Below are 19,164 nucleotides of genomic sequence, written 5' to 3'. Positions count from 1 at the left end.
AGTTACTGAAGCCAAACTGAAAAAGGACCATCCATAGGAACTTCCATTCCAATCGGTCATAGGCCTTGGCCATACCCAACTTAAGGATAACATTGCCACCCTTAGTCTTCCTGTTCAGGTCTTGAGTCACCTCTTGAACAATAGAAATATTATCATGGATGCACCGGACCTAGACAAAAGCACCTTGTTCCTCTGCCACTAGGTGAGGAAAAACCCCTGCCAACCTTGCTGTAATGATCTTATCAATGATCTTATACGAGAAATTACAAAGACTGATAGGCCTCAAGTCAACCATTACCTCAGAGTTGTCCTTTATAGGGATTAGCACTAAGTTGGTGGAGGTGAAACTCCTCGGAAGGATACCACCTTTGAAGAAATCCTTGACCGCTGCCAGAACATCATTGCAAACCACATCCAAGCAGGAAGTAAAAAAATGTCTGGAGAAATCATCTGGACCCAGCACACTGTCACAGGACAAAGAGAAAACAGCCCCTTTTACCTCCTCCATAGACGGTGTCAAGAGAAGAAAAGCATTATCCTCTTCCATTACCAATCGTGGGATCACGGAAAGGAGCTCCTCATCCACCAAGCAGCCCTGAGAAGTAAAGATGCCTGAGAAATGGTGCACAACCTCAGCTTACACCCCATTTGGGTCATCAATCCAATCACCATTTTCCCCTTTAATTTTCTGAACACGACCTACCTTCTTCCAACCTTGACCATGGAATGAAAAAATTTAGTGTTACGATCCCCTTCTTTCAGCCAAGTGACCCTGGTTTTTTACCTCCTGTAGGGCTTTCCTAGACTCCTCAAGATTGTCCTTGTAGATGCCATCAGCCTGTTGGTCAAACTCCACCTCCACTCTGCTAACCGAAGCCTCTGCGTCCCTAACCTTTTGATTAATGTTGCCAAAGACTATTTTATTCCAACTGCGAAGAGTATTGCGAAGGCCCTTAAGCTTCATGACCAGAACAAAGAGAGCCAACCACCGGCTTGTCCCAATGGCCCTTCACAAAGTCTAGAAAATCAGGGTGTCGTAGCCACATTTGCTGGAATTTGAAGGCTGAAAAAGTATGATGGGTACTGTGAAAGCTGAATCGCACAAGATGGCCAAATATGGGATCGAAGAAAAATAACAAGCAAGACAATCGCAAACACACAAGATTTACGTGGTTCGGTTTGGCGAAAAACCTACGTCCACGGGAAGAGCAGCGGCAAACTTTTCACTAAACTAAATGAAGATACAAGTTTTCGTCTAACCCTAGAATGAGAGAAAAAATTGCCTTATATATACGGCTACAAAAAAATTTCTCGAGGGCTACGCCTTATATATCGGCCCAACCCTCCGCGTCACGAACTAAATCTCAACCTTTTCTCCCTTCGGGTCGCGCCACAAAATATGTCATGTCGGGTCAGATCTGCAGCACACTTGGATCCCTGGAATATAAGACATACTCAACAGGTAGCAAATGAAAAGGTGAAACCAATAGGCGTATGATCTGAGCATGTTTAGTTAAAATGGTTGTCCAAGTACCTGGGAAAAGTACCCACCCAAGCAGTATTTACCAAGAACCGATCCAGCTTGGCCATCACTCTGCCCACACCTGACTGGTTGTTTGACCAAGTAAAAATGTTGCCAGCGTATCCTGTATCAATAAGGCCAGCCCTGCTCAAAAAGCACCCAAACTCCTCCAAGGACAGAGAACAGGCTGGTCTACCACCCGTCTTTTCCAATGGTGAAACCACAACGTTGAAATCTCCCCCCACCGATCAAGGCAAAGTGACAGAATGAGAGAACGCCTCAAGTCTCTCCCACATTTCTCTCCTCTCCACCACCGTGTAAAGGCCATGGACAAAAGTCATGAGGAAAGGACCAGCACCAGCACCCTGGCATTCCAGAGTAACAAACTGACAGTGCCCCACTACAACTTGAACTTGCCACGACGCCTTCCAAAAGACCCATAACCTGTCCGAAATATGCATCATGTCCATGCCAATCCTGCGCATGATCAAACGCACCTTAGAAACCTGCATTTTAGGTTCAGACACTGCAACAACATCCACTTTATGTAAGCTTACAAGTGTTCTCAGACGCCTGCTGGTAGGCTTGTTCCCAATCCGCCTGGGATTCCAAAAAATGCAGCTCATTAATTAAGGTTCAAGGAGCCAACCGCCGATTACATAGATCTTGTGATTCGCCGCTGGGACCCCTCCATAGCCTATCAACTATGCTTCGCCTTTAATATTTTCTTCCTCCTATACACCTGGTTTACGCTAAGGAAAGCAGTTCGAGGGGGCAACCTTTTCCTAAATCGTCAACCAGTAGGCGCTGCTGCCTTGTGCCCAGCTTCCAACCTCTCAAAGGTTCTACGGATCCTTCCACCGAGAGTGGTATTGAATGCCTTAAAACTGTCTAACAAAGCCTCGCGGCTTAGCTCCATGGCTGCCTTATCCGGCAGATGCCAATCATCCTTCGCGCCAGCAGACGTTGTCCTTCCGTCAAAATAAGGAGAAGATGGCCATCAACAGAGAGCGAGCGAGCATTTGCCAATCCCCTGCCAACAGGCTTCACAGATCCACGCCGCGACACTAAGACTGCCCTTAGTTGCTCTTCCCTACACCCATTAACTCTATCATTATCGGCTTCAGCCAGCCCAGCAGAAACGTCAAGAATCTCCCCCTCCTTCACGGCGAAAGTAGCGACATCACCCCCTGCTCCATCAACAGGGCAACCCGACGCTGTCGTCTCTACCCCTATGCAAGCGCCCACTGCCTGGTCCACTGGGAGCAAAGCACCAGTAGCGGCAACACCACACTGCCCCTCATCCACAACCAGTAAAGAGTTGTCATCCACCTGCCTCACCACCGACCTCCAGCGACCACTTTTCCAAGGCGAAACCATTGCAAGTCCCTGGCCATGTGACACTCTGTCTCCTCCAGCACCACCATGCGATGTACCCTCGCCGTGAAGAATAAACTACCCCATCACCGGTTCTGTCCTCTCGCACAACATCTGCTGCTGCAGCTCCATCGCCATTAGAGACAATGGTATCACCCACAACAGCTGATTCCCTTCGATTGCCGGCAGGCACCCTTCGTTGCACCTTTCTACGAACCTCCTTCGAGTGACCAATCTTTGAGCATGATTCGCAACAGGGAGAAAACCTCTCGTAAGTCACAGGCTGATGAAAGCCAGTCGCACCACAGCAAATCCAAATCTTCTTCGGCAGCGAGGCACGCAGGTCCACCTCCACCCAAACACGCGCCGCCATTGTGCGAGTGCAGTTCGCCGTAGCACCATCCACCTTCAGGACTTTGCCAATTGTTCCAGTAATCAACACCAAGAAATTCCCCTGATAGAGGTTAACCGCGAGACCCGGCAAAGAAATCCACACCGGAGCCAAAGGAGATTCCCAGCCCGAAGTGAAGTCTGAGGTCCATTTCATAAAACGGAACAGGAAGCCCTGGATGTGCATTTGTTCCTTCATCCAAACCTCCACGAAATCAGCATGAACATTGAAACGCAGAAGCATGTGCCGAGGGTCAAGCGTCGAAACCACCACATCGCCTTGCAGGTGCAGCGATTTTTGGGGAGATTCCTTGATCCAAAACAGAGAGGGCTTCCCGTAGCTGCATTTGGCAACCAACGCAGTCGCAAAAGCCTGCTCTGAGAGTTCCAGTTCCTCCGAGGTGAAAAACACTTCAGGTGTTCCAAAGAAAGAAGGTCTTTTAATCTCCATAGCGACAGGTGGCATGGCCATAGATTGAGTCACCACGGATGCAAAAGACGCAGCCCCACCATGAACAGCCCCAGGGCGAGGGGGATCAGGCGGGCAATCCTCCCTAGGAGGAGCCGCCATGGCCAAAAACCACGTGTGAGGAAAAAACCCTAATCGTGCACCACCAGAGCAAACATGCGCATCCCTAAAACGTGAAAAAAAATATAAAATTAAAATGACAGAAACCAGAGGCTCTTGCTCATATATATATCTCTGTGATCGATGCCCTTGTTCCAATAACCAAAATACTGGGGAGGACCATGCTCTAGTAAATCACCCGTGTAATGTATTGCGTAGTACATCTTCCCTCATCCGGTACCTATTCCCTTATTGGAAAAGGATGACAGTCCCAAAGGGTTCTGCTGTCTTAATTACTTAACATTCTTTTTCCCTTTCCTTTCATTTTTCATAACTTTCTCATTTCCATTCATTATATAATATTGCGTATCACATGACGTTCATAAAGCAGTTCATACCATACCTACAATACCAACATACATTTAATACTTGGCAGTTCAGCAATACATATATACACCATGTCACCAATACATGTTTGCATCATTATCCACACTCAATCATTACCATCATTCAATTCAATAGATACTTGTAAATTTATTTCATTTTATACAAAATAAGCACTATTCATTCACATATCCTTCATGCAATACAGCAAATACATAGTCATGAACCCTCACCTTTAGTGTCCACTTGTTTTCATCACTTCTTAAATCAATAACACATCAAAATAGCACTCCTAAAATGTTCGTTTAATTTCATTTAATCACATAATCCAAACTCAATAGCTTAAACTCTGAAAAACCCAGTCAAATAGCCATAAAAATAGACTTGGGTCTACCAGCTGATGCTGTCGGTCAACTTGTACCTGGGAAAATACTCTGCTCGCGAGCAGAATTCTTCCCCTATGAGAATCAATTCCTTTGGAGCAGAAATGAGGGAGATACACTGTCTGGACTGAACAAATGTCAGTCTGCCAATCAAGAGTAACACAGCTAGAATGGGTGTTTTGAATGGGGTTTTGACCAACCTCTTCTTAACACCTTTGACAAGGCTTTTCACCCACTTAACGACACTTGAAATACTCTAGTTATACCATCTAAACCCATCATTAAACATCATTTGAATGTACCAAATCTAATCGAACAAATTAAAAAAATAGCCACTTACCTTGTCCCAAATCTCTTTCTAATCCTCTGCAATTTCCTTCGAAGTAATGTCCCAAATCTCTTGCTTCTAAAACTTCTAACCATAGTTGTCAAGGCGGCAAGGCGACCCGAGGCGGTGGAGAGGCACCTAGGAGACAAGGCGCCCGCCAAGGTGTCGCCTAGGCGACCAAGGCACCCTCAAGTGTTATTTTTTATTACCCCCCTTTTCTAAAATTATTTAGTGTGCTACAATATTTTAGTATGCTACAATATATACCTTATTTCATTAAAAATCAACATTAAGCCTCCTCAAATCATCAAAAATCAACATTAAGTCACCTCAAGTCATCATAAATCAACATTAAGCCACATCAAGTCATCAAAAATCAGCAAAGAACTAGAAGACAAGTAGACAACAGAATTGAAGAAGCAAGCTGATGCAGATTCATCACCAAATAGGGCTTGTTTCATTGGGAATAAGTCTAGGATTGGGTTACATACATGTTGGGCTTTCGATCCCATGGGTTTCTAATGTAATAGGCCACTTTTATGGGCCTAAAATATGGGTATATAGGTTGCATACGGGATTAGCCCAATACTTAGTTTATTTTTATGTTTTTTAATTGAACCGGTTCAAATTGGTTGCATCTAATTGGTTCAATTTAAGTGATCATGTGACTTGGTTAAGTGGTCATGTGATGTAAGTTGGGCTGGATTAGGACTCTATAAGTCCAGCTATGTTTGGAGTCTATTTCTTTTAGTATTTTAGTTTCCTAGTTAGTTTAAGTTACCGAACAGGTTAAGGATAGGGTTAGGCCATTCCTTTTTAGTGTCTAAGTCTATTTTTGAGTCTTCTATATAAGTTTGTAAGGGAGGCCAGCATTAGATACGAATTTGATTAATAAAAATTAGCTTTATGCTTGCTGCCATTGCTGCTGCTTTTTGTGAGTGTATATCCTTGTGGATCTCAAGGTGGATAGGGTGGGTGGACTCCTGCGACTCCTTGCATCGTGAAGATCGGGAGGTTTCTTTCAAATCATCAAGCTGCTGCCATTGTCCTGCAATACAGTGAGTTTGAACCTATTTTCTTATTTTAAACCTTCTTCTATCATCCTTCATCTTCCCTTAGACCTAATCCACAGTCCCCTCCATCCATCAAACCCTAATTCTCCATTAAACCTGCAATCCTATCTCCACTAGGACTCCCTCATAACTTCAGATCTGCCCATCAATTCCAAACCCTACTTCCAGCCTACATTCCCCACATCATTCCCCACACTCGGCCTTAAACCTAGCCCTTAGTCTCCTCTACAACCCCTCCATTCCTCCATTCCATTAAACCTAAAACCTGCAACTCAATTCTGTCCAGAATTGCAGAATTTTAAAACCTTCCCAAATCCAATTATTTTTATCCCATAATAACCCCCTAGACCTGCATATTAAAGTCATATAAGACCCATTCCCAAATTCCCATCCTAAACCCTAGAATTAGCCTAAAACCTAGAGCTGTCCATTCGAACCAGCAACCCCTTTTGCTATTGATCCTGTTGTCTGGCTCCTAATAGGTCTCCTACCTATCTAGGACTACATTACAAGCTATTGGAAGTTTGAAACAATCAAAACATACACTTGGTTTATACAAGTCTCACATTTGATTTATACTTTTCTTAGAAAAAATATTATCTTATCTATAAGTAATTAAATTGCTCTCGATTTAGAGAGATGTTCTTGTTCTCTAAGAGGTTTAACTAGTCAAATGAATTTAGTTTTACATGAGACTTTTTGCATTAGTTAGAGCACAAAACCAGCTTTCCAACAAATCCAAAATTTCTTAAATCTGATTTATATTGAAGAAGTTATGTTCCGGTCAAACCTTATTTGGTTTGCACGAATGCTGTCAAAATCGCTCTGAATGAAAATATTGTTTTATATATCAAAACAAATGAATATTTTACCGCATTTTTGGTTCTTAGCAATGTTTTACCATATTAAGATTTATAAAAATTTAGATTTGAAAAAAACCTCAGCATTTGAAAGTTGAAATTTTCACCTATCGCCGAAAATCCAGTTTTTGTTCTTGAACTGGGGGTTGACTTTTTATCCTTTAGGAATTTTATTTTTTAACTATTTTTATTGGAATCAAATAGGGGGTATTTGCTTATTTATGAATAATATCTTAAGTAAAAAACATTTACTTAAATGATACTTGGCATAAATAAGGGTCAATACCGTGTTCAATACCAATAAAACCCAATGCAAGGCGCCCTACAATAAGGCGGTTGTTGCCTAGGCCCCAACAAGACTGCCTAGACGCCTAGGCGACACCTTGACAACTATGCTTCTAACTTAATTAATTAATTGACGAACTCAGAATCATACCTGGAAATCCAAGTCCTCCCAAATCAGTTCTCCCCAGCTTTTCTTCCTTCCACTGCACATCTCTAGTTCATAAATCAGCAATCATTTTCGCTTTCTTGCAATTCCAGCATAGCATTTCATCTCTGAACATCCAATTCCCAGCCTTATTCTCTTCTTCTTCTTCTTTTCTTCCTCTTTTTCTTGTTCTTTTTTCCCCCCAACTTCAGTTCTGTTTTGCTGAATGGATTAACCCATTAACCAAATTAAACCATTTATCCCATCTTAGTAAACACTAATTAGTTAATCTTATACCTTGTTATATTCTAATCAATTTTTTAAACCCATACATCAAACTAATGTTGAGTGTATTTTGATTATGATTATCATGGTCAAACCCTTCTTACCATTAATACTCAACTCTCTTGACATCTCACTACTTATGTTAGGTGGCTGAACCAAGTGCTTCCACTTCATTACATCTTAAACCACAAGCTGCCACCTCAATCTCCACTTATTTCATACTCATGTTGATGTTCAACTCACTTGCCACCACCACCTTTTCCATGCACATGGTGGCAGTCCACTACCAATACATTTGGCCTAATAGGAAACTACAACCTCTAATATTCCACTACCTACTAATCAGTCCACTAACAATAGTAATTACTTAAGTAACCATGATTACCATTAATCATAGTTCCACCCCTCCCTCCAGCTCCAGCGCCCTCTCCCCCTCCCTTACTCTCTTGTCCTCCTATGGCGGCTCCTTGCATTCACCCCAACCCTGCTGCTTACCTGCAATTTACCACCAAAAACTCAGTGGAATGATTTTTTTCCAATTGCCAAGAGGTTGTTGCAGCGTTTAAGGGGATGCTTCTTCTATTCATTTTCTACTTGCTTGGTTCTGTTCTGTCCATTATGGATGGTCTTAGATCATGATTTGGTGGGGCTCAAAATCCTCCATCCATGACTTTATATGTATTTTAGTAAAAATGGCAATTTTGTAATTTATATTAATCAATACAAAACTGTTACAGAAACAGGTTTTATCAAACACCTTTCAGTATTAATAGTGTTCTGGATACGTTTCTGGAATAGGTTTATCACACACCTTTCAGGAAGCCAGTAACGTTATTCGGGTAACCGTAACACCAAAATACGTTTTAGGTCAGAAACAGCACAGAAACACTAGTAACGTCGTCAAACGGTGTCTAAGATCATCATATGCATGTCGAAATCTACCTTTCTAGACCTTTCGTATGATCTATCCTGTGCTTAGATTTCTGCAATTACCCATTCGGCTATTCCAGCCTAAGAATGGCCATCAACCATGCCATATAGTAAGCTTGGGTTGTAGTTCCATGAAATAAGACTTGTTTTCCCTTATTGCATGTTGAGTCCATGACCAAATACATAAACCAGAACTGTTAGGGAGTAAGTTAAGCCCTTTCATGTTTGGATTCTGTAATCTCTCATGTGAGAAACTCTCTGACAGCCATGCATAGCCACCTCTATGAGCCATGACCCCAAGACCTCCATGCATGTTAGATTTTTCTACTTAACTATGAAATTTAACTTAAATATAGCATGCCTGTACTTCCTGATCATAAATCCCAGCTTTGGATTAGTGGAATCAAGCCAAAACACTGAAACCGTACAAAATCCTTGGGCTGAATAGTAACAGGTAGATTCCCACTGGTCAATTGGATCAACCACTGCTAGAACTTTGAGCCAGGTCTGAACCTAATCAACCCTATGGCCTGAGACACTTCTAGAAGGTTATTTGTGTAAAATAACAAGGAACCCATGACCATCTAGCCATGTTACTACCTTTGGGTAATAGGTTGATTCACTCAGGTTGAATGGATCAACCAATCCAATCAACCAGTACAGAGTTTTTGGGTGAAACCTGACCAAATCATGTGGGAACCTTCCAAACTATCACTTGAAGCGTAATGGTGTGAAACCATATGTAAATCCAAGTATCCAACAAAACCCCTCAGTTTTGCTACTGCCAGCACAACTAGTCGATTCCTACTGGTCGATTAGATCGACCACTGCTGCTGTCTTCTTCTGATTTGAGTCTGGCCTTGGTTTGAACTTTAAACCAAGGATACCCCTGGACTCCTTATGCATTTAAAATTTATTAATGGCTGTTATGATTTAAATTAACTTTAGGATTTAACAACTTATCCAGCAACGCGTATTGGAGTTCTGTCGAGAGCCGACAATCCTTCAAACAACTAGAGTTTAGCCAAGTAAGTGGGTTTGGGTGATTGTTAGGGTTTGACTATCTCTATGCATATCCATTATTATAGTGAATTACATTCAAGCATGTTGTATACTTGCATTATATTCTTGATTGATGGATTATATGATTTTGGTTATGAATTGTACTTCATTACTTATGTCGGGTTACGGTGTTGGGAGTGCCGGTACCGGAACCCCACGGAATAAATTGCTATTGCTTGTCATATTGGCATGTATGCGCCGTGTCATGCTGGTACCCGGGTGCTAGATGGTATGGGACGTTGATGCACCCGGAATACCTCTCCAGACGATAAGGATTTTGCATGTAGTTTAACTACGGTAAGATTTTATTTCCCCTAAGCTACGACCCTTACCAAGAGGGGTTTAGAAGTGGGGTGATCAGGGCTCTTTGTTGCCTATGGGGGAGAGAGGTTAGGTCAGGGATGACAACTGATCATCAGGGTCTGCCTCTGGGTGGTTTTGCTGGCTTCAACGGGCCCCTAGTAACAATTGAGGTTTCATTCTGGTGATAACATAAGTGACCCATGGTGATTCCTGAGTTGTTATAGTAGCTTATAGCATTGACTTAGACTGTGTGTTAGGTGGAAAATCTACTAACATTTACATGGATCATGGACTATGTGTGAACTATGTTTGTGCATTCCCCATCCCCTCACTAGCTCAGTGGAGCTAACCCCCTTTATGCACACTCTTTTAGACTTTGATGCAGATGGTAAAGGTTACTTTATAGGTCTCGAGGTTCAGACTTCGAGCTATGATGATATTGATACTGAGGAGCCAAAGGCCGTGACTAAGGATCATGATGATGGTTGCTCCTGCGATGATTGTGCGTACGGGCCGTACTGATATTTGGCACTAGATCCCTTTTTGATCATTTTGGGCCTCGTGCATTGTATAAACAATTATGTTATACTCCTTTTGGTAGTTACTCGATGGTTGTAGAAATTTTGTTAACTACAGTACTTATTATCACTAGCCATTAAACATCTTGTAACTTCTTTTTTCTTTTTAACCTGAATATTAATTGGGACCCAGGCCAGCCCCTAGGATTTTATTTATTTCCAAAAAGAATGAATGAATACAAAGGGGGGACATGCCACCTTACCCGTAGCCCAAAAGCAAGGGATAAACACACTAATATGGGAGTTATAACCAGAGAACTGCCAAACCAGCCCTGTCCTCCCGAATGATACGTTGGATTTCACCCAGAGGCAAATTGTCCTGCTGAAAAGTGGTGGAAGACCCTACCTTGCAAGCATTGTTAGCCAGCCAATCAGTAGCCCTACTACTCTCCCTAAAAGCAGAAGAAATACAAGGGCTGACCAATCCAATCAACTCCAGAGCTTCCTGGAACCAGTACCAGCCCCTCCATAGATTACATCTCTTTAACCCAGCCATGTTCACGGTGGTGAGTGAATCAAAGTTAACCACAACCCCAGATAGGCCTAAGTCACAGCATAACTTTAAGCCATCCCTCAACGCATGAAGTTCAGCAATAGAATTCGGCAGGCACCATAGAAGTTAGCAAAGGCCGCCAAAAAGCAACCCTCCCTGCCCCTTATAACTCCACCCCCTCCACCGAGTCCCGGGTTCCCTCTACATGCACCGTCCACATTCAATTTAATCGACACAAACGGCGGGCACCAAACAACAGGGAGGGGACGAGACGGCCTAGGGGGGGCGAGATCCCAAGAACACGAAGAATCTGCCCACCTCTAACCGATGAAGCATTGCCAATCTTGGGGGGCAACGGAAGGCGGTTCACCCAAACCTTAATGCACTCAATGATACCTGTTGCCGACCGCATCCTCTCCTCATGCCTTCTGTTGCACTTCTCCTTCCAAAGTTTCCAAACTATCAAAGAAGGCAAGAACCCTGCAATGAAGTCATTGAGATTCTTGCAGCTTGCAGACTCTTGCCAAAGCAATAGGCGGCTTCTGACATCCTGGGCATGGACCACCACTACATCAACAATCCCTGAGAAGAAACTCCACACCTTGGCAGCCATCCTATCAGACACAAGGCAGTGATTTGTGAATTCACTCCTTGGCCTCCGCAACAGTTGCACTTAGACACCAGAGGGATACCAATTGCCATCAAAGAATAATCCGTAGGAATCAACCCATTAAAGAGTTACCAAGTGAAGAAAGCAATCTTTGTTGGCAGGGTTTGATTCCAAATTCATCTGGTGTAGGGAACCATTGGCGAGCGACACCTCACCGCATTCCAAATGGACTTCATTGAGAATCGACCTTCGCTAGAGGGGGGTCCAAACCAGCCGGTCCTCATTGCGAGAAAGGGTGAAATTACCCGCTAGAACACCCTGCCTTACTCCATCAGAGTCAATTTGGAGTAAAATATTCTGGTTCCATGAGCCATTCACTCCCAGTACATCCTTCACACAGAGAGCAGTGCCAGCCTGTAGGGCATTTGTCCATATAATCAATCAACGGCCCCATCCCTAAGCGATCATCCAGCCAGAAGAGAACATCACCTGTGCCAATCAACCACCTAGAGTTGGTTAGAAGAACCTCCTTACATGCCAAAGCATTTCGCCAAGATTTAGAGCCCACACCATTAGGCAACGCCAAAGCAAGATGGCAGTTTTTCAGCAACTTTGCCTCGAAAAAATCACTCCAAAGGGAGCGCTCAGACATGACTCTCCAGAGGCCTTTTAGCCTAAGAAAGAGGCCAACCTCCTCCAACAGCCTGATCCCCAAACCCCCCTCCTCCAACGGCCTACAATCCTTTTGCCAACTCACCCAATGCCTACGTTTGCCCCACTCCGACCTGCCCTAAAGGAAGTCAACCAAAATTCCATAGATCCGACGTACTCGGTCACTAGCACCATCCTACCACTGCAAATCGATGTCGCAGCCTCACTGCTGTAAGTCAATACTGTTGGCCACACCAGCAAGTGTTACTGTCATTTTTGTCAACAAATTAAGTCAGCAGAGCAAGAGATGCTGTGGGCAAGGGTGTCAAAGCAGCAGCTAGACAGCTTGAGAATTCGCATAGATGGAGAGTCTGCTGGTTGTCGAGTGTTAGACTGCTATGGATTCCGCGATGGCAACAAGACCAGAAGCTATGGTGATGTTGCAATTACCATGGATGTTACAAGCAGCTGTATGAGGGAGCTGGACTGTCATCTCTGCAGTGAGCAGTACCTTCATGAGTGTTTTGAGTTGTCTTCGGTGGAGAATTAGTTGAAGCTCAAAACTAAGAGACTCTAACCCATTGAATGGAGATTCAAATGCTTCAAGTCTTGCCTCATTGGAGTTTGGTCGAGGGAGAAATCGTTTTAAATGTCCATACCAAAGCTGTGCCCAGAATTCCTGTTTTGCATATGGAGTGTCTTTAAGGGAATTTCGAGGTGGTTTAGCAGATTCTGCAGTAGCTCAAAACATGAAATATGTAGAGCTACGAGTCCTCTTTCAGGTGGCAAGAGGCTCAAGTCATTCCAACATCCGATGAAGGAGATACGACTGTTTTCCCATCAATGCACAAAGCAGTAAAAGGTCAAATACGATAAAGTTCCAAAACAAAAATCTCATTGGGTCTGCCCTTCTATCCACCTTTGACCTCAGTTTCTGGCAGCAGTGATGAGTTGGCAAGTTGTTAGAAGAATGCAATATGTTGGAAGTTGATAAATCTTGGCAGTACAGAAAAATGAAGTTTCGGGCAGCAGTGATGAGTTGGCAATCCATTAGAAGAATCTCATCATATATGTTGTAATGAAAATTCTGGGCAACAAAATTAGAAGTGGTTTCTTGTTGCCCAAGTTTTAACTGTTTGCTTGTTGTCCAAGTCTGAAGTGTTTGAATTGCAAAAAGGAAATCTGAAAAATATATATGAGATTTTATTTAGTAGTCTCAAAAAGAAGATAAGAGAATCCTTGACTGCTGCATCTCTTCTTGGAGTTCTTACTATATGCTTTCATGGTGATCTATCTGAAGAGAGGAAGAGGACACTCACTGTTGCTACTGCAATCATGTTCATGAAGTTTCCTTTTTAAGAAGTTGCAGTAGATTGAAGGAGAAAGAAGATTAGAGAGCCGGATGTTCTTGTTATGTGCAAGTTCGATTTCAGAAAATTTGGGAATTGGATATGATATTATGGTATTTTCTGATTTGATTTCTGGCTGATCTGTTGCAGGTTTCAGATTTTTTACCCTTGCTCTTGTTAATTGTGAAAGAGAAGGTGCTCAGAAAGTATATCAGAATTGTAGTAGATCAAAGAAGGTACAGCAAGTTCGGGCGCTATAGTCGCGAGCTCATTTATTTATGTGGAGCTGGATCAAGTCAAGCAACTCGACGGCAGCTTGATTGATTAATTGTATGTGTGAGGATTGATATGAGTAGCCGAAACTGATTAGAAGGTTGTTGTGGTGATTGTATCCGATTGGATACGAAGTATATTTATGTTTTAATTTTGTCATTTTTAAGTTTACTCATGGGCTGCGGGTAGACATTATGTATTTTCACCCACAGCCATTACGTATTTTCATTGTAAACCTAAACCTAAACCTAAACCTATTACTATAATAATAATAATAATACTATTATTATTGTTATTATTATTATTATTATTATGTTGTTGTTGTTGTTGTTGGAGCGTGACAAGTGTAGTTGGGGTTGTTGCTCCAGACAAAGTGGGTGTTGTGTTAAATTGTGTCAAGGTTCGGCACTCCTCACTAGTGGGTGCTAGTGGAATTATGTTACTGTATTGTACAAATACAACAGGCCACCTTTTGAGTCGGAGCTCAAGTGGTCATTGCACTGTGAACATAGCCTACGGGTGAACCACATAAATTGTTGTGTGCTTATGGTTTGTGCTTTTTGTTTTCAGATGTTATTTGACGAGAGTGCACTTGAGATACATTGTGAGGGGTTATTTATAGGCATCACTGACTCACACCCCTCGCAGTGATACACTGGGTATATCAGATACTGGAGCCTCTCGTCCCAACTCCCAAATCTTGACAATGGAAATCTTAGGCTCTTTCAAGTGCATATTAGGAATGATATCTTATTTTACCAATCTGCCCTCGAATTTTGTTTCATTTACATGTTAGTCTCTTTCTTCACTGTAACACATAACTGTGCACATTCCTAAAATACTTACGACTAATACCCCTATAATCATTATTGAACCGTTTCAAAAGAAAAAAACCTATCGACAGAAGAAAAAACCCTGCGACGCCGCTGAGGAGCAGCCCGGCCTCACGGCTAGGCTACTCCTCCCCCCTTCTTCCCCCTTCTCCTTCTCCTTCCCTCTCGCCCTTCCTTTCTTCCTCCTTTCCCCTTCATCTTTGACTCCTCTCCTTTCCTTTCTTCTTCCTTCTCTTTCTTCCCTTCTTCTTTGGGGTTTTGTTCTTGGTCTCATCGTTCGGACCCGCGAAGTGCTAGTCGTCTTTTCCCTTGTTTGTCTGCAGCCCTGCTTGTCGACCGCCCGCTTGGTTGGTTGTTTCGTCGTCGTCTGTCTCGCCTGGGTTGCTGACCTGCAAGCCACCCTCCCGCTAGGTCTGTTTCAGACTCGTTGGGGTCTCTCCTGGTCACGATGCTCCGTGGGCTTTCGTCTCCGTCAACTGCTCTTTGCTGGGTCGTCTCTTTTGCAGGTTGCCTTCTTTGCTTGGTCTGATGACTTGTTCCTTCGCCTTTGGCCCTGCTTGCTTTCTCTCTCTCTTGCTAGGCGCTCTTCATCGCCGGAGCTCTCAGTTGCTGCTCGTCGCTTGCCCTTTGGACTGCAGCTGCTTGGTCGCGGGCTCTTCTCGGTCAGTCTTCTGTCTGATTCGCCTGGCTTGCTCAGCTAACACCGTGCTTCTACCAGCTGCATAGCCTGCCTTCTGCAACCTATGCTCGGCCGGCAGCCGCTTCGCCATTGCCCTCTGCAAGGCCGGTGCCTCTCCAACGTGGCTGTCACCTACGCTTGGCCTGCTTCAAGCTTGGTTGTGGTCCTCCACATGGCCAGCGCCCCTTTGCAGCGGCTGTTTGCTGGCTCCGGCGATGCTCCCCTCGGCGGCTGGTCCAAGATGAGATAAGATAGTTAGTTTAGGGTTTTTGGTTCCCTACCTGGAAATGACTTGGCTGCCCTTCTCTCTCTGTTGGGCTTCTTAGCTCTTGCGGGCTTTTGTATTAATTGTGGGCTTTTGTATTTATTGTGGGCTTTTGTGTTTCTTGGCCTTTCTTAGCTGGGTTTTGCCCTTTGGGCTTTGTTTCTTACAGGCTTAGCCTCCTCCCAGGTGGGCCTTGTAATTGGTTTGTGGCCTTGTGGCCTTGTGCCCTTGTACGCTCTCTCCCCCCCTCCCCACTTTCTATTCCTTTGGTAATGAATTATTTTATTATTCACCCAAAAAAATAAGTGCCTGCCAGACCCGCACCTAAATGACAACTAGGCGTCCAAGCAGGTTCTCAGCACCTAGACTCGCCTAATCGCCATGACAACTATGGCAAGAATTTCTTCAAAATCTGCAGGCCCATTCTATTATAGGAAGACCACTCTAACTAGGATTTTGGCATGTCCTGAGTTATAAGTTTTCTGGTTTATATTCTCAGTTCTCTGATCCAGTTTGAACTAGTCTCTACTGAACTTTTCTTGTAAGGGAATAGTATAATTTTTTTTTTTTTTGGATGAATAAATAATTCATTACCAAAACCCCAAGAAGGAGAAGAAAAGGGGGGAGAGAGGAATACCCAGGATAGGAAAGAAGAGAAAAAGGGGGGGGGGGAGTTATACAAAGCCTCAAGCCCTAGGAGGAAGGAGCAGGAGGCTGAAAAAGAGAAACAAGAAAACCCCAAGAAACAACAATGCACCTGTTCCTTGGGAAATCAATAAGTGAACCATGGGGTACTAAGTGAAGTCTGGAGCTAACATCGAAGAAGATGGCTTTCCAAATCATATCGAGAGAACGGGAATTGGAGGTCCATCTTCGAAGATTCTGCTCCATCCAAATGTGAGAGATAGCGGGTCCCAAACACAAGCTTACCTGCGATATCACAAATTTGTGGTTGCTGCTGTTATTGCGTTTATTTTATTGTCTCACTTATCACTTGCGGTTGAAGTGAATTTTCTTTGTCATCTGCACCACCTCATCTCTCTCTAGAGCATTCAACCATCACCATTATTCTTCTTCAAGGTGAAAGCATCAATTCCCCAACACTACATGACTAAACCATCTCAAGCAACTGTCATGTGTCATTACTTTTGGGACACCTCGGCTCCGCGTATAAAGTCCGTAAATTACCACATGACAGTAACCGATAATGATTAAAGTGCAAAACAGGACCACTATCTTAGCAAAAGAAAGAACTGCTACTTGAACATGTGGTCAAGCCATGACAATATACAACTTCTGCAATGACCAGGAACAACTCTAGAACAGATACTTACAAACATGCAGAACCAATAAGACAACGACCACTGCCTTGGAAGCATGACATAGACTGAGAACTTAAACTTTCCCCAGATAAGCCAAAGATATCCCTCATAAGGACAACCGCACCAGCATCATTAGCCCTCAATGTATTTAATATATCTGAAGATTACTGGTAAAGGAAAAAAATAGCAACAGGGTCTAATGGTATCATAAAACTGAACTAAGCAACAATAACCTGAGCATGAATTAAAAAGGTAAAAGGACGACCACAAGGAGGGAAACAAAAAACACAAAGTTTGAAATAATATTGTAATCCAATATTTCAAAGGCTGAAGAAAGCTTTCAACATTTTAAACAGTATTGATGTGGAAATAGTTGACTGATAGATACGGAAGTATAATTTCTCATTCATTGTTACATTAAAAAAAGGCAAGAAATCCAAATTTAAATTCAGCTCAGAAGCAAACCATCCCCATCCTCACAGGCAGAGATTGGAGCTTTTAGCACTAAATCCGCTTGGGAGGGGTACAAAAGAAGGGAAGAATGGTTCACGGTGGCAGGTTTTATTGTGCTTCTTCTTTTTTTTTCCCCCTGTTGAGTGGGTGAAGAGAATAGATACCATTGTTTCACAGCAGGCTCTTTTACTGCTCTGATATGGTCTAAGATATGTAAACTCATGTATGAGCATGAAAACCTTGACAGATTCATTGTCATTGGAGAAGTTGGAACAAAAATCATACTTCTCTGTAATTATAAAATTAAAAGAATGTACTAAGAGCATCAGCAATGTAAACATGACCCAAAGATTTAGAGATAAAGGAGAAAGGATACGGTTTCTTGGAAGAAATGATAACGAGCACCCCGATTTATAAAACATTAGTTGCTTGTTGATTTTAGCACCCTTTGGGTCTTTCCTTGGTGCTTGCAACATCAAACAACTAAAGCACTGTGATGTAATCTGTAAATCGGCCACATCAGTGGAAAACTATCAGCAGCAAAAAAAAAAATTAAGTGTAATGACAATATTTCCCAGATAAAACTGTAGACCAAACAAAGGCATAGAAAGACTGTTGAGAGAACAACTAGTTGATTAATACTTAAGTAATTAATCCTATCGCTTAGCCCTTTTATTTATAGTAATAGAATCAAAGAGTACAACGCCTAATCAAAGTAGGAGTGCTAATAACAGAAATAGAAACAACTAGGAATGCACACTCCTAGTCAAACTAGGAGTGCTCCCCTTGTCTATTCTAATAGAGATCGACAAAGGGAAAAATACAGAAATAAAAGGCAAATTACAGAATAATAAAAACAAAAAATAAAGAGGGAGAAAGTGGGAGATAAAGTGAGAAAAACGACCAGAATACCCCTACGGTATTCTGGCCCATATATTCTAACACTCCCCCTCAAGTTGGTGCAAAGATGTCGCACATGCCCAACTTGGCTAGAAAAGGACGAAACACTTTGCCACTCAGACCCTTTGTGAACACATCAGCCAGTTAATCAGTAGACTTCACATAGGGAACACAGATTAGTCCAGCTTCAAGTTTCTCCTTGATGAAATGTCGGTCTACCTCCACATGTTTTGTACGATCAAGTTGGACAGGATTATGAGCGATGCTTATGGCAGCCTTATTGTCACAATATAACATCATTGGAAGTTGTACAGCAACCCCAATATCTTGCAACAACCCTATAAGCCACAACAATTCACAGATGCCATGCGCCATTGCACGGAATTCAGCCTCAGCACTGGACCTAGCCACCACATTCTGTTTCTTACTACGCCAGGTGACGAGGTTACCTCCTACAAAAGAGCAATATCCAGAGATGGACTTCCGATCACATGAACAAGCCCAATCTGCATCAGTGTATGCTTCAACCTTCAGATGACCATTGGAAGATAAAAGAATTCCTTGTCCCGGAGCAGACTTCAAGTATCGTAAGATGCGAAGAACCACCTCCATATGAGAAGAATAAGGGTCATGCATAAACTGGCTGACCATACTAACTGTAATGGCAATGTTTGGCCGAGTGTGAGATAGGTAGATAAGTTTGCCGACCAACCGCTGATAACGACCTTTGTCAACTGGTGTGCCTTCTTTCTCCTTGAGTCTTGTCGTAGCTTCTATGGGAGTGTCTGAAGGATGACACCCTAGCAGCCCAGTTTCAGATAGTAGATCCAAGACATACTTTCTCTGAGACAGAAATATGCCCT

At 43.0% G+C, this 19,164-nt stretch overlaps 1 protein-coding gene across 1 annotated transcript in view; it reads right to left on the bottom strand.

The window, feature by feature from the left end:
- Positions 1–19,164, bottom strand: part of LOC122643457 (telomerase reverse transcriptase-like) — a 51,939-nt gene that overhangs the window by 4,415 nt on the left and 28,360 nt on the right. The window contains exons 4-5 of the mRNA XM_043837076.1: positions 17,778–17,904; positions 16,961–17,105 (exon numbers count right to left, since the gene is read on the bottom strand). Coding sequence (XP_043693011.1) covers positions 16,961–17,105; positions 17,778–17,904 — 272 coding nt within the window. The remainder of the gene's footprint in view (positions 1–16,960; positions 17,106–17,777; positions 17,905–19,164) is intronic.

Source organism: Telopea speciosissima, chromosome 10 (assembly GCF_018873765.1).
Source record: "Telopea speciosissima isolate NSW1024214 ecotype Mountain lineage chromosome 10, Tspe_v1, whole genome shotgun sequence".
Taxonomy (NCBI): Eukaryota; Viridiplantae; Streptophyta; class Magnoliopsida; order Proteales; family Proteaceae; genus Telopea; species Telopea speciosissima.
Note: the sequence above shows the minus strand (reverse complement) of the source record. Positions and strands in the feature narration are given on the sequence as shown.